General features: G+C 35.9%; 1 protein-coding gene across 3 annotated transcripts; it reads left to right on the top strand.

Annotated features, from left to right (window-relative positions):
• Window positions 1-6,065: 6,065 nt before the first annotated feature.
• On the top strand, window positions 6,066-25,193 carry LOC145041866 (disease resistance protein RUN1-like). 3 transcript variants are annotated; one of them, XM_078990081.1, is made up of 8 exons: window positions 6,066-6,407; window positions 7,274-7,956; window positions 21,206-22,334; window positions 22,427-22,750; window positions 22,833-23,720; window positions 23,806-24,424; window positions 24,696-24,766; window positions 24,900-25,193. In XM_078990081.1, the coding sequence occupies exons 2-8, from the start codon at window positions 7,379-7,381 to the stop codon at window positions 24,945-24,947; spliced, it is 3,657 nt and encodes a 1,218-aa protein (XP_078846207.1). In that variant the 5' UTR covers window positions 6,066-6,407; window positions 7,274-7,378; the 3' UTR covers window positions 24,948-25,193. The 3 variants fall into 3 exon arrangements, with proteins under 3 accessions (XP_078846207.1, XP_078846202.1, XP_078846212.1); XM_078990076.1 differs by having other exon boundaries at window positions 6,067-6,308; XM_078990086.1 differs by lacking the exons at window positions 6,066-6,407; window positions 7,274-7,956 and adding an exon at window positions 20,643-20,881.
• The last annotated feature ends 1,274 nt before the right edge of the window (window positions 25,194-26,467 follow it).

Here is a 26,467-nt window from a genome sequence, read left to right as displayed (position 1 = left end):
GAAGGGCTTCCACCCAAAAATAGGATGGAAGGTGGGATTAAAAGAGAAGAGTGCAAATGACGTTGTTTATTGTACGAAGCATACTATTGGATTTACCGTTTTGTTGAGATGTATGTGGGCATGAGAAACGAAAAACAATGCAATTTTTTGCAAAGAAATCATGAGATAGTTTGTTTTCATATCCCTCCCCCCCCCCCTTGTCACATTGAAAAGATTTAATGGTTGTGCCAAATTGATTTTATACAATGTTTATAAAATGGAGAAATTTGTTAAAAACATTGCTCTTCCGTTTTGGTGGATACACCGAAACAAAATGACATTAGTGGGCTAGAAATATAACATAATAGCGAATACGACTAATACTAGAAACCGGAGATGTCCAAATGTCAAAGTGAATAATGTCAAAAATATTGCTTGCAACATTATTTGAACGAAAAAAAGGTAAACTAACAAATTTTCCAAGTTGGCAGGGTACACAAAGCAAACTAGAGGACCGTTTATTATAAATAATGGAATTATTAGAAAGCAAATACTTCAACACTCGGCCTCCGGGATGACCCAAACGTTGATGCCATAGAGAAAGACTTGAAGCAACGAGCACTTGAGAAGATGAAGGCGTGACATCATAGAGAGGGTCGGAGCTGTCACATCGGATTAGTGGTTGATTGTTCTTGTAATCCTTGACAGTAAAACCAAACTCGTCAAATTCAATGGAATGTTTGTTGTCACGAGTAAATTTACTAACGAAAACAAGGTTTTTGATTGTGTTTGGTCTTATTAGGACATTATGGAGATGAAGGGTATGAAATGGGTTTTTAACAGGAAAAGTTGTGTGTTCGGTCATATTTACAGGCACTTTAGACCAATTTCCAACATAAATAAAATGAGTACGATGATTATTTGAAATGGATTCGAGTATACCTCCGTTAGAATGGATGTGACCAGTTGCGTCGGTGTCCATTATCCGACTAGAATTTTCGGGATTGGTAAATGAGAGTGAACTGAAAATTTGCGGAAGTAATGTGGGTTGGTCTTCAATATTTTGCCAGTTCGAGTTAGGAGAAAATTGTGACATGTGGGCTTGCTGAGAAGACATCCGACGGGCTTGATTAAATACATAATTGGGTCGCTAAACATTTTGTTGCTGTTGGCAATGAGAAGATGGTCCAAGCATGCATGGAAAAGTGGCCCACTGATGTGGGTTGGTCCACTGAGATGAAGGCTGCCACCATGGAAATTGGGATTGAGGACCACTGGAGAAACACCTGTCGGAGAAAACCGATGAGCGTTTGCCGGAGGGATATAGACCCAACCATAGTGTTTTTGGGATAGTTGTTGTTCCGGCTAGTGGCGGCGCTGCTGATGGGGTTGCCGGTGATCATTCCGAAAGTGTGGGTTGCGGTTGTTTCCCCCACCATTCCGAGGGTTTCTAGCGGCATAAAGAATGGTGGAAGACGATGCGTGATCTTGATGCGAAGGATCCTGGATAACACGATTCTGAGTAAGTGTTTGTTCTTCAAGAGTAATCATATCATGAGTTTCCAGAAACATAGGAAACAGAGACCGATGTTGAATAATACTAGCTACATGCTGAAACTTCATCGAGAGACCATTAAGAGCATACATTACAAGATTTTTATCTGGGATATTGGAGACAAGATTTTCGATTTGATCAGAGAGCGTCTTGATCTTGGAGAAGTAGGTTGAGGCTGAAAGGTCACCAATGGTGATGTTGCATAACTGGTTCTCAAGTTGTATAGCCCGAGAATCTTTGTTGAAGCGGAAAAGATTTTCGATATTTATCCATATCTCTTTAGAGGATTGCCCTTCCTTCAAGACAAAGTTGAGAATGTTTTGAGAGATGGATCCATAAAGTCGCATTTGCATAATAGAGTCGAATTCCTGCCATTCGGCCGTTATTGATTTTTGCATGGACTCGTCGATGTGATCGATTACATGAAAGGCCTTGCAGTAGGTATTAAATAAAGTTCTCCATGTATCATAGTTGAATTTTTATCGATCAAGAATCAGGGGTATAAAAGTCTTGATGTTTGTAACAGTGAACACTTTGTTGGGTAAGCTGGAGTGTCGAACATGGCTATTCCGATGAGTTGGTGCGGCTAAGATTAGGGTAGAAAGGAGGCACTGTTGGTAGGAAAAAATAGGAAAGGAGAAAAAACAGCAAGAGCTATGTTAGGATGAGTGAGGAATTTCATTAGAGAATTATAAAAAGGGAACAAGTCTTTGATGAGCTCTGATACCACGAAAAGGTGTATCATTCTCGTTGCTTTCCAAAGGAACATATACAAGAATATATACATACAAGAGGGTTAGATGGACCTTATATACAAAGAGGCCTAGACTATTTATATATAATCAAGATACAGAAAATTGAGTACATTAAGTGTCCACTAAAAGGGAAAGGGCCTATTTCAAATTTTAAATTGTAAATAATAATAATAGATTATTGAAAAATAATTGCATAGGAGTGTTATAGTCATTTAGATCTAGTGCGGATTAAAACCGCAACAAAATCTTCTTTTAGGTGTGAAGCTTGCCAATTTAAATCAAGGAACGATGCAAATTAATTTTAAAAAATAATAACTCAACATATAATTTGACATTTTAAACATGGACGTATAATGTATTTTTCTCAAACTAAAATTTGCAATACAATATCATTTTTTTTTCATGAAATTTCCCTTTATCCTAATAAATATCTTTACCTCTACAAAAGGATTAGAAAGCGACGCAAAAGGGGATTTTAAAGACACCCCAATAAAAAGTCAAAAACCACCGATTCAAAACCATTTACAATAAATTCAATTAAAGAAATATTAAAAATGTAATTATTGTATATATTAATGAGCGGACCGTGTGCATTTTTTAAAAATAATTTCATTAGAATAAATTACAGAAATGGTCCTTGAGTTTTGGTCTAATTTATAATTTTGGTTTTTGAGTTAAAAAAATTAATAGGTTGTATATCTGTGGTTTATAAATATTACATATTTGATCCTTGTTTCATATAAAGACTAACTTCTTTTTATTTTTTTTCTTTTAACAATTTATTATTGTTATTATTAATTAATTAATAAAAATATTAGGTCTGAAATTCTATACAACTTGATTAAATTGTTTATTAGGATCGAATTTGATTCAATAACTCTTTGTAACAAATATAATAAAGAAATTTGGTCTCAAATTCAGTCAAATTTATACGAGTTATCAGTGCACAAGTATACGAAATGATTTTTGAGAATGATTTCCCACCTTAAATTGCTAGTTGAATTTCATTGAATTTATGCAAAACTAAAAGATCTACTTTGTAATTAATATAAAAACACGATTGGATTTGAAAATTAAAAAAACAAACAATTATTAAGTATTTATATTATATGGATTATATTATTATAAAATATATCAGAAAACCTTAAATGATATAAATAAGATGGTTATACATATAATATTTGAAAATGGTTTCAGGTTGACTTTACATTTTAACATATTTTTTAATATTTTACTTAATCTTACTTATTTTACGTGTTTATATACAAGTATTGTAGTTTATTGTGTGATTAAGTGGATTAATTTATAATGTAATTGTTGGTTTCAATATTGACATTGTATTTTTGGAGGTGTATGAAAATGAAATCGGGGGTAGTAATAACAATCCTCATTTACCATTGACCATGCCAACATGAAATTGAGGGTACTAATAAAAGTCGAGACTACTCCAAGCAAATCGGCTCAGCAACTTCAGCCAATATGAGTGTTTTCGTGACGGCAGTGCCACCCAATTTCACCGCTTAATGGAGAGCGGTCTCTCGATTTTGGACATCATGATGATCAATGACTTTAGAGTGAAAGCATTTGTTGATACCTTGGTAATGCTTAATAGTAATTTTAACAATGTGTTTTTGGTACTTCTCACTTTATTTTTATCTTGTGAACATTCTCTCATTATTTCTTTCAAACCATCATTTGATTGTTGAAAATTTATTTATTACAGCTTATTATAAGGTTAATAAAATGTACTCACACTTCTTTATGGATAATAAAGTACAAACAATGAAAGAAACTCAATTTTGTCTCTTTTTTTTTTTTTTTTTAATGTTTTCCATATATTTCACATATTTTTTATAGTTTATTTTATTTATTTATTTTTATTAGTTTATTGTAGAATTTTTAGGTCTTTTTATTAATATTGTATTGTATTTTATTTACTTTTTTTATTATTATTATGGATCGTACCGGGTGCTTTTTATTTTGCATAAGGTTTTTGCAGGGTTTTGGAGCTTATTGAGGTTGTGGATTAGAGTGAAGACAGGATTTGTGGGCTCTCGAGGCGTTATTGGGCTTTGCGGATCCATCAAAGGAGATTTGGGTTTGAAGAGTTGAAGACTTGGATATTTTGGACTTGTGAAGATGGGCCATGGACTTTTAATTTGGGCTTGGAGCATCCATATTTGAAGTTAAAAGATGATTGGTTGATTTGAATTATGTGGGATATGGAGGGGACCAAGAGAATCTTGGGCGGTGGAATGGGTAGTGGAGGAAAAGGGAGCCAATAGCATTCCAACAACATTTGCGCGGGTAAGATTTTTGTCGCGCGGGTACCCGCACAACTGCCTAGCTTTGGGCATTTTGGTAATTTGACACACCATTACTTTGGGGGATCAGATCTATCAGCCATAACTTCGATTTTACACCATTAGAGATAGAAGAAGATGATTTTGGAGCTAGAGACTCATTTCTTTTCATATTTCCAAGCAATTGGTAGTTTCTTTATGTAATTAGACTTTTGTGATTGTTATTTTGTTGCCATGAGTGACTAGTTTATCTATTTTAGTTAACTTTGGCTGAAAACCATTGAATGTTTGTGGGTTTTGAAGGATTCATGTTTGATTATCAATTATCTTATGTTTATAATTCTAGTTTATATTTCTTATGCTTATTTGGGATGAATGATAAGTTTTGTATTGAATCCTAATGATAAACACACATATGTTCATTGTGTTGAATTACCTTGGTTAACCAATTGTTCCCAACATTTGAGCATCTCACCATCTTGCTTAATTGCAAGCTCTTTAGTTATTCAAGTATTTTAGTTTTCAAGTAATCAAACACCCCCTTTTAATTTAATTGTAGTTAGTTAGTTAAATTACACTAGTTCTATTGGATTGTATTGGTGATTGAAGACAACCATCTCCCCGAGGATCGATACCCCTTTTACAATTATCTTACATTTTATTTGCAAACAAATGATGTAATTTGCTTGGTGGATTTGACATCCCACCAATAATGTTTACTTTTAAATGCAATGCATACTACCGTATAACGAAACTTTGTTGACTCAATCCAAAAAAAAAAAAAAACAATTCTCGCAACCCATGGGAAGCATGGGCCTCATCATATAAATGAGATGGTTATAAATGTAATATTTGAAACTTCCATTCCATTTGATCAACAAGCATGATTTATCTACTTTAGGACTAAATATGAAAAATCAATAAGACAATAAGTAAGAAAAATTGTAAATCTCATATACTAAGAAATGATATATTTTATTTAGTATTAACAATATATTTTATTTAGTATTAATATACGGGTTTTTTTTTTCATAACTATAAATATATAATTTATATTAAAAATAATATGTAAAACAAAGATTATGTATGTAATATTATTTACATAAAGTAATATAAAAACTAAAAAGTAGAATATAGAATATTATGTAAAATATAGAACCATATATGTAAAATTTGTTAACAAATATTATATTAAAAATAATATGTAAAATAAATATCATATACATTTAATATTATTTACATTAAATAATATAAAGAACTAAATTAAATATAAAATGATACTTCAAATAAGGACCATATATGTAAAATTTGTTAATATATGATTGATTATTTATATTTAAAACTAAGAAAAAATGAAAATCAAAGTTATTACATAACACAAGGGACCATAAGTGTAAAATCTATTATACTGTTCGTAATCATATGCGTTCGATTAGTCAAAGCGGTTTTAACTTCAAAAAAATGGTTTTCACCCGGTCTTCGTGTGTGAATAACAACACCCTGTTCCTTCCTCTCCATCGTAAGTCAAAGGAAAAGCCGAACATCATCGTTGACTCTCCACTTTGGCCACTCATTTCCTCGTTGACTCGCCGTTTCCTACCTAGTTACAGCTGTGTCGCTCAGTAGCTTTAACTCGTCATCTTTCTCAGCTTCGCCGGTTTTATAGCTCATCCTCTATCATCGCTGCTTCAGACCTCGTTTTCTTCCTGTAGGCAGGTAACAATAAAGGCCCATTGTTACAAGTTAGCTTTTATTAGACCTTGTCATCTTTTAATCATACATCACATCGTAATGATTTGTTTATGTCATTAACAGGTGATTGATTTTTTTTTTTCTATTCAGTTACTTTTCTTATTCAATCCTTTAAAATAATTGCTTCCTCAATTCCTTTATATTTTCTAATTCATAACAAGATTAATATATTTGATTCTTTTTTGATGATATTTTCTGATCCTTAATTTTAAACTAGACTACAGAGTGCATTTACCTTTGAAGATTCATCTAGTATAGAATTTGAAATTTGAGAAGATTGTTGTTGCACAAACATATTATTTTGAACAAGTCCATCGTTTTTAGTGGAAACACTTTAGATAAGATGTATACTAATACTAGATCCAGTGATATAGGAACTTAAATTTGAGAAGATTGTTGTTGCTAATTTTGTAGATCCATAGATAACTATGTCAAGAAACTTTTATTTATTTATTTATTTTTGTTTAACTGCATAAATTGGTTTGTTATTTTCTTGCACCCCAACTTAGCCATATAAACAGTTTAACCAATTTGTTCTATATGAATACTTAGCTATATATTACTGCCACAAGATTGCTCTTGCAGGGACTTATCAGCCTCTCTTTGTATTTCAAGTACACAGCTCTTGTTCTCTTGCTTTTCCAGTGTTTAGATGCCTAAGCTTCACTTTCTTTTGTCCCTTGCACACAAAACAACCAAGTTTAGCACAAAAAAATCAATATCAAGGGTTTAAACACACATATCCACATTATTCGGTATATATAGCTCCAAAACCAACTCAAAACTTGAAGGTGTATGTGTATTTGTATTTTAGTCACTTAAAGTTTTATTTTGAACAATTAAAAGTATTGTTATTATTGAGGTTTAAATTATTTGATAAGATTTAAGTTGCATATTCTCAATATTAATAATTTGGAGTTTATGTGCAGGCATTATGTACTGATCCTGACATTGAACTGAAGAGCTTCAGAACTTACCAAGATACACAAAATCCTGGGATCTTCATCATCTTCTTCATTAACCCAAAACTCATAATGGTTGTTCTCTCTGAACTCCTCTCAGAAGGATCTTCATTTTCTTCATCAATTCATGGTCATAGTTCACCAACTTGTGGTCATAGTTCATCAACTGATGGTTACATATATGATGTATTTTTAAGTTTTAGAGGTGTTGACACTCATCATAGTTTCACTGATCACCTTCACAAGGCCCTCATTGATGCCAACATAACTACCTTCTTGGATGATGAAGAGATTGAAACAGGCGAAGATCTGAAACCGGAACTGGAGAGTGCAATTAAGGCATCTCGGGCTTCTATTATCATCTTGTCTAAGAATTACGCTTCTTCAACATGGTGTCTGGATGAATTGGTGTTGATCCTTGAGGAGCGTATGACATCCAACCATATCGTTATCCCAATATTTTATCATGTGGAGCCCACACATGTCAGGAAGCAACAAAGTAGCTTTGGAGATGCAATGGCTAAGCATAAACAGACAATGGAGGTAGAGACAGATGCGAATAAAAGAAGTCAATGGGCTCAAAAGATGGACCGATGGAATAAAGCACTTATTGAAGTTGGCAATTTAAAAGGATGCGACGTAAAAGGAAGGTAACCACTTTCTTACCCATATTTCCAAACGCCTTCAATTTTGTTTGATTAGGGCATAAAATGTCTATCACCTTCTATATGTACATTTTATCATGAAATAGTTATGCATTTCATGTATTAGGAAAAAGAAAATGCACAAAATTGAATCAAAGATTCTTGTTATGTGATCTCATAAATCATAATCAATTCAAATAGGTAGATTAACCTTTATGATATGTATTTAGTCTTTTATCATATGCTAGTTCATTTATATCGTTTGCAGGGTTTCTTTGTGGTTTTGGTGACTCTTTTTGACACCGTTAAATAATTATGTTAAAACTTTATAAAATGACCAACTTACCCACTGGTCCTCTGTTTTCATGTAATTCTCCTCCTCAACGACATCAAACACCAACCAACGTAGAAAGAAAATCAAAAGCTAAAACCCTAAACTAAAACGAAAACTAAAATCTAAAACAATGACCCATAACTAAACATTCACAAACAATAAACCAAATCAATATATTTGAAGATTCAGAAACAATAAACCAAATCAATAATTTGAAGAATATGTTATAAAATTGAAGATTCAGAAACTATTAACCAAATAAAATTTTGATTAACCTGTAAATAATTTGAAGAGTCACAAACAATAAACCAAAATCACAAACAATAACCCACCATTATTCTATAACTTGAACTGAAATTAAGGAATAAAGCTCATACCAACAAGAAAACAGATTAAAAATAGGTATAAATTCACTGTGAAATTTCTCAGTGATTTCAACTAGTAATTTGAATAATGATAGCAATTCTTGCAATCTAAAATGATAACAAACCTTATTCCCTACCACTACTAACACCCTGTACCCACTTCAACTTACCGCTACAAGGGAAGGAAAATGGATGGAATTGAAAAGAAAGGAAAAAAAATTGGTATTTCTTAGTTTTTTTAATGAAAGGAATTGGAAGCATATCTTTCCTTCCGATTCGGAAGGATTTGGAGAGAAAGAAAGAAAATGTTTATTTTCCTTTCGCTTCTCTCCAACTTGGGTAACCCCTTTTTTTCTCTTCTTTTCTCATCTTATTTTCTTTCCCCTTCTTTTTTTCTTTGCTAAAACTCGAGAACAAGGAGTAAATGACACCTTTCTTATCAGAATTTCCCTTCTCGCCCTTTTTAGCCTACTTATATTTGAGTGGCGGCTTAGCAATACCCAACCCCAAAGAGCCACCTTGTCTTCAAGGTGGAAAACTGGAAACATATTGTTAACTGTTTCCAGATATTCCCATGTAGCTTTATATCCTGAACAATCATTCCAGACTTCCACTTAATTAGCACTTCATGGTACGTATTTGAGGCTTGACTTATGGAACGCACTTTCATTAGGACCTACGATTTCTGATTCAAATTCCATCTCCAAGTGGAATGGCTGGAGGGTCTTTTTGATCTTCTTTTGCTAGCTTTAGTTTCGGGAGGTTGTAATCGGTATGATACCTAACCGATTCACTTCAAAATAGTAAAAAGACCATACTATCCGCTCAATATTTCATGTTTTGTTGAGCATGTAATAAATGAAATTTAAGTATTAGCATATTATATTACTAGGTTACAACCTGTGAAAACGATGGGCAAGAAAGAAAAACAGTATTGATAATTTAAAATTGTAATGAATAATCAAATATTTGAAAAGACATAAACCGTAAACTAACAAATTTCTTGTTATCGCAAAGAAAAACTCTAATAAGTGGCTTTGTGTACATAGACATGCTATCTAATTATAGCATTTTACTTTCAAAGTACAATGCTTTAAAAGGAAATAAATGTCCATGTATAATAGATTAAAAAACTCCCCTGTATTATTAGTTTGTTTTTGTAAAATGGTTTAGTTAATTTGACTAGATGAGCATACATTCCTTACAAGTAAGTAATCAAAGAACCAAATTAGGACCAACTTCCCTCGGCTCCATTATCCACCTGCTACAAGTGACAAGTAATAAAAAAATAATTACAATCATGCAAAAAAATGAAAATTTCAAAATGCTAAAGTAAAATTAAAACCCAACAAATAAACAATGTGCTGTATTGGTAAAGCAAAACTATTTCTAACTTACAAAAAGTATTTCAATTATTATTCATTATAAGTTATTATCAGAATAGCAAAACTATTTCTAACTCACAAAAAGTATCTAACTATGACCATAAAGAATCACTATTTATCTAACAAATAAACTACTAAAAACTATAAACTTCAACTACACTTGAAATTCTACACCATTGTGTCTATCATCTTCTAATATAGTATGTCTCCTATTATTCTGTCAAATACAACATCGTAAATAATGCATATTGTCGAAAAGAAGTATTATCACGAACCACATATATAACAAAATTAATATCAATGGTGTGACTTCTGGTCTGGTATAAGGGGTCAGGCTGTTAGCCTCTAGGTTAATAAAACTAACCAAAACATTGAGTTCTAAAAGAAAATAGATTATTAAGATAATCAAGAGAAATCATGTATCATCATACAATACAATAAGAAGCTCAAAGTTTGTCCCAATTTCACTAAAGGCTTGAAATCTTTCCTAAAACTTCCAATCTTTCCAAATTCTTTTCCTCAAATTCACCAAAAAAAACATGCGTTCTTTTGGTGAAATTGTGGCATATAGACATGTTTTGAAAATAAGCAAAAGAACAAATAAAAGTCTTTTATTCTACAAATTTTCTGTCTCAATCTACAATTAATCTGAGATACATAGCAAGCAAATCAAAAGAATGAACTCATCGGGTAGTCTTCAGAAAAACTAAACCAACAAGGAATTGGAAGAATAAATATGGTAAAAAGGGTACAATTTTTTTTAAAGACTCGAATGTCTAAAAGTGATCAACTTTCTTATTATTCTCATCTTACATCCAACTTGATAACTGATAGATTTCCTCCTTTAGCATCTTAAATATTTCGTCAAATTCTTGCAGGGATAGTTAAATCTAAGATATCATACGCAACAATGAAAACTGGATCATCATTTTAATAATAGTTTTATTAATCATACGCAACAATGAAAATTAGATCTTCTTGTTATCGATTCCAATAACATGGTTGGTTGATTGTGCACTAAGTTGTTCATTACTATGAACGTCTTCACCACCCTTTCAATCTCATCTCTTGTATCCATGAACATAAGCTCGAAATGCACTTATGTTCAGCAATGTTGCTGTTAACACTCAATTCAACTAAAAAAATTAAAGATGGTGTTAAAGTCTAAATAAAAGAAATTGGAATACATAAGGGTATAATATCACTTCAAAGTCAGTTAAAAACCTTCCAAAAAACCACAAAACACTTTCATTCACAAGCTCATTTCTTCTTTTAGAGAAACCCATCTGAAATAAAATTCCAGAAACCCTGATGTAGGTAATCACTCCTTTTAATCTAGTCTTCATCAGTTTCGAGCATGCCCGGTGGCAGAGCAGTAACGACACATAGGGTTCCTTACAATGTAACCATTGATAGAGAGGAAAAGGAGGATTAAGGTTGAAGAGAGGAAGTAGCGAAGAAATATAGTGGATTGGCAAGATTTATGGGATTCTTGTTAAAAAATTTCGTGGAGGTATATGTATTGATAACATGGATGGATTGTATACAAATCTGTTTAAAGGTCACCATATCAATCCCTTTAGAATCGGAAATTCAAAAATCAAATCGAAATAAATGCTTCATGCATACAAACCGGAAATACAAAGCTGATCGATCTCAAAATCCATGGAATCAAACCCAAGGTAAATCGAGACCATGGGAATAACAACTTCAATCATCAATCTTGGAATCCTAACAGCCATGGACGAAGGTGTGGTTCCAACAACCGTGGACGGGGATGAAGCAACAGGGGACGACGACAAGGTCAACAACAAAATTTCTGGAAATAGCAACACTGGAATAACAACTCGTGGCCCAACAACAATTGGACTCCTCCACCCTCACCTTACTAACACTGCATTCTGTCCAAACCTACCCCCTCCATATGGGTCATCACATCATCATCCACCTAACATGCCTCCAACTCGTAGCCCAACTCCACAATTTGTGGGTTTACCCAGACTACAGTCCATCCGACCTGGCCCAAACAATGCAACAAGTTAACTTAAACTCGACTGATCAATCATGATATATGGATTCGGGTTTATCAACACATCTTACTGTGGATCCAGGTAAAATCTCTAGTCCCATGGTGTCTTTCCCTATCAACACTGTTTTTTTCGAAATGGTTCTAGTCTTCCAGTTCATGGTTCTAGACATACCAAACACACAACTCATAATAGATCTTATTCCTTGAAAAATATCCTATTTACCCTTTCCATTATCAAAAAATTATTATCTATTCGCAAATTTAAAATTTATAATAAAACCAGGGGCGGACGCAGGATTTCACAGTAGGGGATGCACTGGAAAGTTAGGGTTGCACAATAGTAGAAAAAAAAAATTAAATTTTTAAAAAATTTCGAAAAATTTCCATTGCGGTCGGAAAAGTGACTCGTATGGTTTTACTGTGAAGGACTTGAAGACTGGGGCTCCACTTTATCGCCACAACAGCACGGGTGATCTTTACCCATTCACCTCACCCACAATCTCATCTTCCCTCCTTGCTTCAACCAAAGATCAATGACACGCTCGTCTCGGTCACCCAATCAGTCAAGTTTTGGATTTGCTTAGTTCACATTTTTCAGTTTCTTGTAATAAACAGTCAATATCTTCTTTATGTGACTCATGTCAACTTTGTAAACATATTAGATTACCTTTTAAGGATTCAAATTCATCAACTTTTGCTCCTTTTGACATCATACATTGTGATCTTAGGACATCCTCGGTCCTAAGCAAATTTGGCTACAAATATTACATGGTCCTAATTGATAATTTTACTCACTATGTTTGGATATATCCTCTCAAATACAAATCTCACACTCTCACCAACTTCCAAAAATTTCATCAGTTTATCCAAACTCAATTCAACTGAAAATAAAATCATTTCAATGCGATATTGATGGTGATGGTGAATTCGACAATAATGACTTCAAAACTTTTGCTCACACCCATGGACAGGTTTTTCGTTTCTCATGTCCACAAACATCCCAACAATACGGACATGCCGAACAGATGATCAGACGATTAAATGACATCATGTGTACCCTTCTCACTCATGCTCATCTTCCCAAATCCTTAGGGTGAAGCACTTCACAACCACCTATCTCCATAACATCCTCCTTACTAAACACCTCAATTTTCCACTCCTGCCTTTGCTCTTTATGGCCAACACCCGACTTATGATCATCTTTGTGTATTCGGTTTCACCTGCTACCCAAATACATCTGCTACCCAAACCAACAAACTTCACACCTGCTCCATTAAATGTGTGTTCCTTGGATATCCCGAAAACTTTTGGGGCTATCGGTGTTATGATCCCATTACCGGTAAAGTTCACCGCTCTCGCAACGTCACTTTTGACAAAAATACCTTTCCTCTTTCCAATTACACCCCTCCCCCTTCATCCTATGACTTTCTCAATGAACCACACTTCACACCCTTTACATATACTCCAAACCTCATCCCACCATCCCCGAACCCATTTACCCCCTCCCCACCACCATCCAATGGTCCCAGTGTACAAAATACACCCCTCCATACCTATTCCCGACGTTCCAAACATAACACCACCACTTCTTCCCATCAATCACCCAATACCCCTTCTCCTACCGCCACTACTCCTAACCCACCCTTCACCACTATATCACTAGAAAAGAACCATCTACCACCAGATTCTGATATCCTATTTGACAACATCCCTCCCACCTCACCACCACACAAAAACCACTTTACACTACCAACCACACCTAATATCCATCCATTGACCACTCGACCTTGTACCGGCATTACCAAACTTGTTAACCAGCATAACCTTCATACCTCTACCTTAACACTAATCTCACCTCTTCCTACTTGCCACAACCACGCCTGAACAGACCCTAACTTCAAACTATCCATGGAAGACAAATTTACAACTTTAAAAGCAAACGACACATAGGAACTAGCCGACCAATGGACAGCCAGATTATTCGTTGTATGTAGCTTTTTTGCTACAAGTTCAAATCCAATGGAACACTTGACATGTACAACGCGAGACTTGTTGTGAATGGAAAATATCAAAAAGTGGGAGTTGATTTTCATGATACTTTTAGTCCGGTCGTGAAACCGGTCACCATACTTATTGTTCTTATTTAGCAGTTTCTCAGTCATCGCCAATTCATCAGTTAGACGTCAAAAACATCTTTTTACATGGAGATCTTCACAAAACTGTTTATATGCACCAAACATCCGACTTTGTGTATCCCTAGGCTCCAACGCATGTGTGTCGTCTATGCAAATCATTATGTGGTCACAAACAAGCTCCAAGGGCGTGGTACACTCGGTTTGCCACTTACATCATATCACACAGATTTCATAGTAGTGCTTATGATTCATATTTTTTCATTTATCATCATGGGCAACATAGGGCCTATCTCCTACTCTATGTGGATGACATAATCCTCATGACTTCTGATTCCGAATTCCTACGACGCATCATTACTACTATCTAATCGGAATTTTCCATGATTGACCTGGTAACCTTCACCATTTTTTGGGCATTACCGCAATAAGAGACTAGCACGACTTGTTTTTATCATAAACAAACTATGCCTGTGAAATTCTCCAAAGAGCTTCAATGGCCTCAAGTAAGCCTTGCACTACCTCGATGGATACATCTGCCAAACTTAGTGCTACTATTGGTGATCCTATTCCTGACCCTACCTTATACGGTACCCTTGCGGGTGCACTACAATACCTTATTTTTACAAACCCATATATCACATATGTCGTTCAATAGGTTTGCCTCTTAATGCATGCCCCATGAGAGCCTAATTTTCATTTCATGAAGCGCATACTCTGGTGTCTATAAGGTACCATCGATTATGGATTACAGATTGTTGCTTCTCCTGCTCACACTTTGACGGCTTATTCCGATGCCGATTGGGGCAGCTGTCGTGACTCCCATCAATCCACGTCTGGCTATTGTTTCTTTTTATGTGCTAACCTTGTCTCTTGGTCATCAAAACGATAGCCTACCATCTCTTGTTCAAGTGTAGAGATAGAGCACTGAGGCGTTGCTAACGCTGTTGTCAAGGGGACATGGTTGAGAAATTTTTTGGTCGAACTGCATGTACCTTTGCATAAAGCCACTGCTGTCTATTGCGACAATATTTCTGCTGTCTAACTCTCTCAAAATCCTGTTCAACATCAGTGCACAAAGCATATAGTGATTGATATACATTTTGTTTGTGAAAAGGTTCGAATTGGTCAAGTTCAAGTCCTTCATATTACGTTATCTCTATAATATGCAGTCACGAAGGGTTTGTTGGTGGGCAATGCTAATTTAGTAACAGGGGCAAAAGAGGAATGAAAAGTAGCCGAATGCTTAACGCTTTATTAAAGTGACTGAAAGCTGTTACAGAGATTGCATACAAAAATGAAGCTAAACTAAGATACTTAAATAGGCTAAAAAATAACAGAAAATCAGAAAACATAGCAACGTTCTTCAACAACTCAACGTGCCTTTTTATTCTCCTAAAATACCTGGTCAACATTGACTAACATTCTCCCCCTCAATGTTGACCTTCTTCTTCAGGTACTCAACACCTATCAGCTTTCTCATCTTAGCAAATTTGATCCGTGGCATTGCTTTTGTCAATACATCAGCTCTTTGTTGGTCCCCACTTACATGCTCCACATTAATTTGTTCCCTTTCAACACACATACAAATAAAATGGTATTTGGTATCTATATGTTTACTCCTCCCGTGGTGAACTGGATTCTTTATAAGAGCAATAGCAGATTGATTGTCCACAAGTAACTTCACCTTTTGAGTTTTTATTCCAACAAGGTCACTCAACAAATTTCTCAACCATAAACCCTAACAAGCAGCTGCAGTTGCAACCATGTACTCCGCCTCACATGAGCTTAGAGCAATAGTTTGTTGCTTTTGTGAGGCCCATGTTATCAGGTTTCCCGAGAAATAATATGCCACACCTGTGGTTCCTCTTCCATCTTCCCGATCATCACTGTAGTTGCTGTCACTGTACCCTACTAACATATCATCACTTCCTCTACGATACATTAGGCCATACTCTATTGTTCCTTTCACATATCTTAGGATATGCTTTATGGTTGCATAATGGCTTTGCTTTAGGTTCTGCATATACCTGCTCACATCACCAATGCTGAAATTAAGATCAGGTCTTGTATGTACTAGATATCTTAGTCTGCCAACCAACTTCCTGTAGTTTGTTGCATTTACAGATTCCCCCTGTTCATCCTTGGTCAGCTTCAACTTGGCTTCCATTGGATATTTTGAGCTGTTGCACTCTTCCATTCCTGCCAATTTTAGAATCTTCCTTGCATACCCCTGTTGTGAAAGCATAATGTTATTCTTCCCTTGATGTACTTCTATTCCTAGGTAATAGGATAGAAGTCCCAATTCACTCATGTCAAACAATTGCTTCATTCTTTTCTTGAATTCTAGAATTCCTTTCTCACTTGAGCCCGTAACTATAAGGTCATCCACATATACTCCTACAATGAGGATTAAATTGGATTTGTGTACCTTATAGATTGCTTGTTCTTGAGCACATCTGGTGAATCCTAGTCCTTTGAGTGACTGATCTAGCTTCACATTCCAGGCTCTTGGAGCCTGTCTTAATCCGTACAATGCCTTTCTGAGACGATAGATCAGATTCTCCTTTCCTTTGACCGAGAACCCAGTTGGCTGAGAGACATACACCTCCTCCTTGAGGTCACCGTGTAGAAAAGCTGACTTGACATCTAAGTGATGTACAAGCCAGTTTTCTTTTGTCGCTAATGCCAGGATTAGTCGTATAGTTTCCAAACGAGCTACTGGTGTGAAAGCATCTTCAAAGTCGATGCCGTTTTCTTGAACATACCCCTTTGCGACTAATCGGGCCTTGTGCTTGATCATGTTTCCTGTTGCATCTCTTTTCAATTTAAATACCCATTTTAACCCAATTGCCTTTCGGTTTGGTGGCAATTTGGTCAAAACCCAGGTATTGTTTTTCTCGATCGATTTTAGTTCCGACTCCATAGCTAGCTTCCAATTTCTTTCAACTCATGCTTCTTCAAATGTTGTGGGTTCATCATCGATCAACAATAGTTCTTGATATCGCTCATACAGCCTTTGCACCTCGTCTTCATCCATCCTCTCTGCATTTTGGTAAATCTCGTTGATTGAGCGAAATCCCTTTACTGAGGTGTCATCGAATGAGGTTGCTGACCCATCATCTTCATAAATTCCCGATAATTGATTTGAAGATGTTGCTCGTGACCCATCTCCAGGTGAGGCTGATATCGGCGTGTCATCAATCTGAATATCGCTTGATCTGAAATCGGGAGATCGTGTGTAATTTCTAGTCGGTGTCGCATTCACGTTATCTGGTGTTGGCTGCTCTTGGGCTGGCTGTAAATGGGTTGCTTCTTGGACTAAAACATTAGTCCAGTAAGGTGTGGTAAGTGGTTCATTTGTTAATTGCTCATTCCAGGCCAATACCTTTGACTCCTCAAACACCACATCCCTTGCAATTACAATCCTACGATTCCTAGGATTGTACAGTCGGTACCCCTTTGTTCCATCTTCTGCCCTCAAGTAAATCATGGTCTCACAATGATCGCTTAGCTTGGTCAAACCTCGCAATTTCTTGACGAAACCTACACATCCAAAAACCTTGAGGTGTGCGACCGACGGCTTTGACCCCTTCCAGACCTCGTATGGAGTCACGTCCTTGAGTGCCTTTGTTCCAGTTCGGTTCAACAAGTACATCGAGTGACACACAGCTTCTCCCCAAAATTGATCCGGTACCGTCATGGCTTTGAGCAAGGACCTTGTCATCTCCAGAACAGTTCGATTGCGCCGTTCTACAACGCCATTCTGCTGGCGCGTGTGTGGAGTCGTCAATTGGCATTGCATGCCAGCTTCTTCACAAAAATTCAAAAATTGAGTGGAGTTAAACTCACCCCCCGGTTGGTTCTCAACATTTTGATCTTATAATTGCTTTCCTTTTCAACCTGTAACTTGAATTTCTGGACCATGCCAAGAGCTTCGTCTTTGGTTTTGTTCAAGTACACCCACATGTATCGGGAATAATCATCGACAATTAGTAAAAAGTACTGATTGCCACCCTTTGTTGCAGGTGTGATGGGTCCACAGAGGTCTGGGTGTAACAGTTGAAGCGGTTCCTTAGCTCTCCATTGGGCCGCTTTTGGAAAACTCTGTCTAGGTTGCTTAGCTACCATACATCCTTCACACACCTGTGCTGGATGAGATACGAGAGGCATCCCTGTCACCATCTGCTTCCATGTCATTTCTTCCAGCATCTTAAAATTTGTGTGGCCCATACGTGCATGCCACAACCATGAGTCATCACTTATACTTATAGCTAAGCATGTGGGTTTCCCAGGTGTGAGTTTTATCTTATAAAGTATATTTTTTCACCTTTGTACCTTCATTATTAAGCAACCAGCTTCATCATACATCCTTAGAAATTCATTCTTCATTCCAATATCTTATCCCTCCTCCGTCATGTGTCCCAAACTAATTATATTGCTGTGCAAGGCTGGGATATAGTACACATCTGGAATGACGAACTGATCACCTGTCTTGCAATCAAACAGTAGAGTGCCTTTCCCTTTGATAGGAACCTTAGAGCCGTCTCCAAATCGCACTTGCCCAGTCACCTTCTCATCTAATTCTGCAAATAGAGCCTTAGAGCCCGTCATGTGGTTACTAGCCCCATTATCTAGATACCACATGTTGTTATCTTCTCTTTCCTTCAACTGGTTCGGATACACCTTCTCCTCATTCAGAAGAACCATACTTGTGTTTTCTTCTCTATGTACAGTTAACAACAAAGCGGGTCCATCTTCATCTGCAGCTAAGTTTACCTCATGATCTTGCTGCTTCTTGGCTTTACATTCCGAAGCATAGTGGCCAAGTTCTTGGCACTCGTAACATCTTATATGGCTTTTGTCTCGTGGTTTCCGGTTGGAATTATTTGCTTCTTGACGTGAATTACCACCGAAACGCCCACCTCTTCCACGAGTCGACCCCCGACCTCACGAACTGCCTCTTCCTCCCTTGTCACTATTTCTTCCTCTTCCACGACCACCCGTCGTGTTTGACTTGCTTGGGCTTGGATGAGTTGAGGATCCCTCTGACTTTGCAAATAACAAAGTGTTGTCACCACCTGAGTTTGCCTTCCGGAGTCGGAGTCAATCCTCATAAGCCTTTAAGTGCCCAATTGGCTCCTCGAATGGCATGGACTCCATGTCAGAGCTTTGTTCAATTGAAGCCACAAGATTTATAAATCTTTCTGGGACAATGTCGAATACCTTTCTCACATTCTTCATCTTCTAGAATTGCCCCTGCACTCCCAAATTTTGAAATCATGGCCGATATCCTCCCTGCATAATCATCTATGGTCTCCGTGTCTTTCATTTGAAGTCTTTCGAATTCACTTTTCAACACCCGTAGTCTTGCTTTCTGGACTCGTTCTGCACCCACATACCGTGACTTTAGAGAGTCCCACACTTCTTTGGCTGTCTTCTTTTTGGCAGCTTGTGCCAGCATCTCTTCCGGGATCGATTGAAAGATGAAAGCTCGAGCTTGCTTGCTCCTTTTCTCGTCCACAACCACACCGGTTGGTGGCTCGATGGCATCCCATAATCCATGGGCATCTATAATGGCTTTCATCTTAATCGACCATGTGTTGTAATTTGATGAGGTTAGCATCGGGAATTGAAGAGGATACTAGCTGTCTTTGGGTGGGTTTGATGAGGATGCAACTGTCATGGCGTCGTATTTGATGATCTTGGGCATACACAAATGATCAGAACCTCAAAGCTCTGATACCACTTGTTAGTGGGTAGGGCTAATTTAGTAACAGGGGTAAAAGAGGAATGAAAAGTAGCCGAATGCTTAACGCTTTATTAAAGTGACTGAAAGCTGTTATAGAGATTGCATACAAAAATGAAGCTAAACTAAGATGCTTAAATAGGCTAAAAAATAATAGAAAATCAGAAAACACAACAACATTCTTCAACAACTCAACGTGCCTTTTTATTCTCCTAAAATACCTGGTCAACATTGACTAACAGGGTTTCCCTCACAATTTGTACCAACAGTTTAGGACCAATTTGAGTGTTCGTCCTACTATTACTCAAACTGTGGGGGAATATTAGCATATTATATTATGTGTATCTGGATATAATATCAATAGATTTGTATATATCCTTTCCTGATTTATCTTCTTTAATCAACTTTGTATTTTCCCTATATATTGGGATCATTATTCAATAATAAAAGAGGACATATATACTATATAATATTAAGCTCGTCCAAAATGGCCTCTCTTTCATGCAATTGGCTTCCAAAGTTGACACCATAGTTTTCAGAATAATTAATTGTCCTTCGTACAACAAAAACTTTGTTCGAGAAAAAACTTTAGGCTTCTTTAATCTGTACATATAATGGAGTGCGTCCTTAGGAGTTAATGGCCCCATTGTACTTCCATTACTATGGCCATAAGTTCTTTGTCACGAATAGTCTTCTTCTGCATCCTCTATGATTTCTCTCATCCATCAAACCAGAAATCCAAAAAAACCTTCTTCTATCCTCACACCTCCAATTCCTCCATCTCCAAATCCTTAAAAACCCACGTCATGATGATGAAAAAAGTTACAGGTGGATGAAGGGGGCAGGAGAGGAAACACTGATAGGGTCAATGTGATGAAGAATAGCGATGGTGGGAGTTAAACGGAGAATGGTGATGTCTTTCTAGGCAAAGGGTGGGGTAAGGTTTTTTGGTTTGTTAATTAAGATAATAATAATAATAAAAAATTATAATTTAATATGAAAGGTCAAAGTATTTCACAGGTGGCCCATATATGATATAATTTATAACACACTGGTAGCTTTGGTCTTAGCATACATAAATATTATGACCTTACACATTATATGTTTATATGGTTAGAAGTGTAACTATGATATGATTTTGATGTGAAGAACTTAATTAATAACACTAGTATGGTATAGTATTGATTTGATCTTTAAATCCCAAATCTTGTTTGTTTGTTTGTAGATTGTGTATTGATGTTCTTATTAAATCAATTTTCAGACTAGAGACAAAGATCATTGAAGAAATCGTGAAGGACATCCACCGTAGATTACATATAACCTTAAAAAGTGCTCAATCGCTATTTATTGGGATGGACTATCATATTAATTTCGTCACTTCTTGGTTGAAAGATGGATCCTCACATACGGTTGACATACTTACTATTTATGGTATAGGCGGGATCGGGAAAACATCTTTAGCCAAACATGTGTATGGGCTATATTCTTGTGAATTCGACACAAGCAGCTATATTGAAGATATCACAAGGAAATGTGATGGAAAGTTTAATGGGTTGCTAGATTTACAAGAACAACTCTACAATGACATTTCAAAAACAAGTTCAATGAAAGTTCATGATGTGTCAGTATACACCACAAAGATAGAGAAAGCACTAGCCCGTAAAAGGATCCTTCTAGTTCTTGATGATATCAGTACTCTTGTTCAGTTGGATGCATTACTCGGAAGCAAAGGTTTTCATCCGGGAAGCAAAATTATAATTACAACAAAGGACAGTTGGTTGACTGTGAGTTGTGCACTATTCAAAACAAACATTAAACCTAAGCATGTAAAACACTTCCTTGAAGGCTTACATGAGACTGAATCAAGACAACTTTTGTGTTTTCATGCATTCATGTGCAACTATCCCAAGGCAGGTTTTGAAGAGGTGTCAGATAAGCTTGTGAAGTATTGTCAAGGACATCCATTGGCTCTTGAAGTTTTGGGCAAGTCTCTACATAATCGAGATGTAGCCTATTGGGACGGGTGCATAGAAGGGCTAAAGAAAGAAACAAGTTCCCATATACATAATGTCTTGAGAATGAGCTTTGATTCTTTGCCATCCAACAATGATAAGGAGTTGTTTAAGCATATTGCTTGTTATTTTGTTGGAATAGATAGGGATGTTACTGAGACAATATTAAAGGCATGTGATATAAACACAAGATCTGGAATCACGAATCTCATTGATAGATGTCTTCTTAGTATAGGATGGGATAACGAATTGAAGATGCATCAGTTGGTTCAAGAAACAGGAAAATTCGAAGTACGTCAAGAGTCCATTGACAAACCCTGGAAGCGAAGTCGAATATGGTGTCATAAGGAGTCATTCAGAGTGTTGAAACAAAAAAAGGTGAAAGCTTATGTGTAGTTGTTGGTCTTCATATTCAAATTAGTTTTTATTATCGTATTATTATTAATTTTTGAGCGTCTCTTTTTTCATAGGGTAAGGGAAATCTTCTAGGCCTCGCCCTTGACATGCGAATGCTTGAGAAAGAGAAATTGGGTGGATCATTTGAGCTGAAAACAGATGCATTGAGTAACATGGATAGTTTGATGCTACTACAACTCAATTATGTGCTCATGAATGGGTCTTATGAGAACTTTCCTGAAGAATTAAGAAGTTTGTGTATGCATGGGTTTCCTTTGAAGTCTATACCTTCTGGCTTACCTATGGGGAATCTTGTTTCTCTTGACATGTCATATAGCAACATTGAATCATTTGTCGGTTGTTATAGCAATCCACAACGGCTTGAGAAGAGGCAAAAGGTTACTTATCTTCATTCATTATTTATCTATGATGAGTTGATGAAATTGACTGTTATGCTAACTTATTTCCACTTTTTTGCAGTTGGATGGATCATGCTTAAAAGATAAAAAGTTGCTCGTATCATTGAAGATTTTGAATTTAAGTTTCTGTAAACAACTTCGTAGTCTTGGTGAATTTGACCAACTTCCTGCACTTGAGAGGTTAATAGTTAGAAATTGCATTGGTTTGCTTGAGGTTTGTGAATCAATTGAGCGATGCGTTGACCTTGTCCTTATTGATCTGAGCTACTGCAAGAAGCTTGAAAAACTTCCAAGAAACATAGGCATGTTAAAGAATGTTAAAACACTGTTGCTGGATGGTTGTAATCTTAGTGGTTCTCAAATCGAGAATAGGGATATGGAATCACCAGAAATTTGCAAGGCTAACAACATGGTCATAAACATAAGAACCTCTTCCTCTGCTTTTATGGGTTCTATACCAAGTGATTTGAAGTTGTTTGCAATATCTTTACCCAGGTCTTTAGTAACTTTGTCACTGGCAAATAACAATTTGTCCACTGAATCCTTTCCCATGGACTTTAGTGGCCTATCCATGTTAAAGGAGTTATATTTAGATGGCAATCCTATTGCTTCCATGCCTAGTTGTGTGAGAACTATTCCAAGGCTTGAGATACTTAGCATGCAGAACTGTGAAAAATTGAAGTCGGTTGAGCATCCTCCACGTACACTAAGCCGGTTGTTGCTCTTTTCTCATGGGCGTTCTATAGATAAAGTTGTATTTGATTCAGAAATGTCCCCACTCAAGTTATCACCATTCCGGATAGCTTGGCCATTCGAAATTGAAGGCATGATCAAAATCCAACCAATGGTATGTGTTGAGGAAAAGGTATTACGTAGCTTGGGCTGGACTAATCAAGAATTCATTAACAAAAGGCTCATGGGAACTAATTCTTCGGAATTTGAAATAGAGGTTTTGTCTAGTTAACTCTCTATCTTTATGTGAATATGTATAATACAAATATTATGGAGATTAATTAAAATGGTTGTATTGACAGATGATGTATGAATTTGGAATATTCAGCACATTGTATGAGGCGGAGGAGATGCCTAGTTGGTTTAGGCATAGAAGCTTGGGGCCATCAATATCATTTACCATCCCATCATCATCTCCAAAGAATCTCCTCACAGGACTCAATTTCTGCTCTTTGCACACAATGAAACCTACAGATGAGTGGCCTCTATTTCCAGATGATGTTCTGTTCCCTTTTTCTTCAATGATGACAATTAGTAATATAACAAAGAACCTCATGTGGATATACGAACGTCGAAAGGACAGATATATTCCAAATCAAAAGTGTTGGGTGTTGTTAAGTCATTGGATGTTTGGGAGGAATGAGATGGAGGCTGGTGACCACGTTACTATTACTGTTACAGATCAAAATGATGAACTTACAAAGGAGTGTGGGGTGAGTCTTGTGTATAATGATGGAGAAAAAGGAGAAGAAGATGCATTGAGTTATTACAAGTCGTGGAATCACATAATTGGTGGAGATCTCTCTCATTTTCAAACAACAACAGGACAATACATCCTACTCAACAGACGGTTTTTTATGTATGGCATTTACTTGTCTCCCTATCATCGTAAATTCATTACAGATGGCCCCGACTATCAAGGTACATGTCATTTTTATTAAATTTATTATTTTCGTATCCTATGATCCAAATCCACCCATTTATTTTTTGATTTTATTGACTTATAAGATAAGATTTTTGTTTTAATAAATTATGTATAAAAAATAAATGTTCTACTTTTAATTTTTATATGAATCGAAACATGTATTGATCCGTCATCCGTCTAAATGGGTGGATCTGTTATGTCAGTTGACTATGTCTTTTGATATGTTGGACCATAAATATATTTACGCTCAATACAACTTTTGTTCAGAACAAAAGAAAGGGTCCTGGTTCAGAGCTTTATCTCAAAGGAATCCTGGCATAATTGGTAACTCACGTAAGGTATACTTTTTCACATCCAAGCCTTTCTGTCATATGACAGAATAAAAAGGGATACACAACCAAATATGTTATCATTATATCTCTGTATGGTTATGTAACTAGTAAAATTTTCATACTTTTCCTTTATTCATAGGGTAAGGGGGAATCTTCAAGGTCTCACCCTTCATGTGAAACTACTTGAGAAAGAGAGGCTGCATCTAACTGAACTACTCTAAATCAAAATAGATGCATTTTAATTTTCCAGAAGCATTAAGATGGTTTGATCGTTGTAGAATCTGGTACCCATTTATGTTATGGGTTTTTGTTTTCATATCTTTATTATTATTATTATTTTTATTTATGTATCTTGAATTACGAAAGATAGGTGAAAACAATATGAATGGTTTTTGAGCTTAGTTAACACACGTGTAAGGAATATGATTCAAGTCGTCATGCTGTTTTGATTACTTTGTATATTCAATATTATGTTGACTTGGTTTATGTGATTGAAGAAAAAACCAAATTAATACACATGTAATTGCTAGAGTTCCGAAATTAATACACACGAATTAAGAGCTATTAACAATCGCACCATCTTTTTCTTATTATTATTTTTTACTGGTGTTCATTATTATGCTTGTTGATTCGATTTGTACCATTTTTAAATTGTTGTTACAAGGTACGACATGAAACTTATTGGTAAAATTATCTTTTGTAAATTTGTTTAAGTTAGTAAACATGAAAGAGTGAACTTTTTTGAAGATGTTAAATTAATGAAATTATGTTTTTTCTACGAATAGGTTTTATTCAATGTGCAAAATCCTAACAGAGAAAAAAAAAATGATATAACTTTCGGATTTGTGTGCACGTTCATGGCATCAGCCCTACATTCGTTAGGTATTCGTTAATGTAATTATGGTTTCTAAGGGCAACATTCATCACTATGTTATTGAATAATAGTAGTCTATCCAGTGACAAGTTTTGTAGGATTTTTTTAGTGATAAGAATGAAAAGAGCAAACATGTTTTTATTTACTGTAAAAGTATTACATTGGACGAATGTGTCCAATGGTCCGTCCCAACGGCTAAACACAATACAAAATCGTCATGTCCTGTGTGTGTAACAAATGAGACCTAAATGGACTTAAGTATATTCGTTATGCTTTTGTCACATAAATATAATTTTAATTATATCAGCAAAAGTTCATGCTATAAACCCAAAAAAAAAAGTTTGTAAGAATTTTAGGAAGTGATCAACAAATTGTAAGCTTTCAAATCAAAATAAATAAATAAATAAAATAAACAAAAAGTCCGAAGCACTTATATGAGATGACACATGATGAGCCTGAAAATATTTTTGTTATAATTGCGGCCATTGTAACAACCACTTAGGGTGGGCGAAGTCGAAGGAAATATGTAGCTGGGTGCCGGCGGTACCGCCGACTGCACCATTTCTTGGTGGAGCGGTACCACCAAAAAGGTGGAATCTCAAGTTACCTTTTGAATATGTAGCTGTTGTTCTCTCCTCTTCATTTGTATCATATGCTATAAAACTTGTACCAATGTGTATGGGTTGGGAGGTATGGATTTCCAAGATTGTGGGTTGGGTAGCAGTAATATAATTTAGAGTCACGCTACATGCAAGAATTGTAAACGTACTTTATGAATACCTTTTGAATTAAGATAAAGAAGTGATGGAGTACTTGTATTCTAATAAGGAACA

This window comes from Lactuca saligna, chromosome 1 (assembly GCF_052625555.1).
Source record: "Lactuca saligna cultivar CGN05327 chromosome 1, ASM5262555v1, whole genome shotgun sequence".
NCBI lineage: Eukaryota > Viridiplantae > Streptophyta > Magnoliopsida > Asterales > Asteraceae > Lactuca > Lactuca saligna.
Note: the sequence above shows the minus strand (reverse complement) of the source record. Positions and strands in the feature narration are given on the sequence as shown.

Bases quoted from the DNA above. Each gene is read 5' to 3' on its own strand.
- LOC145041866 (XM_078990081.1), top strand. From the start codon at position 7,379: ATGGTTGTTCTCTCTGAACTCCTCTCAGAAGGATCTTCATTTTCTTCA. The intron at 7,957-21,205 runs GTAACCACTTTC...ATCAATTTTCAG, and splicing joins GGATGCGACGTAAAAGGAAG to ACTAGAGACAAAGATCATTG. The intron at 23,721-23,805 runs GTTTTGTCTAGT...TTGTATTGACAG, and splicing joins CTTCGGAATTTGAAATAGAG to ATGATGTATGAATTTGGAAT.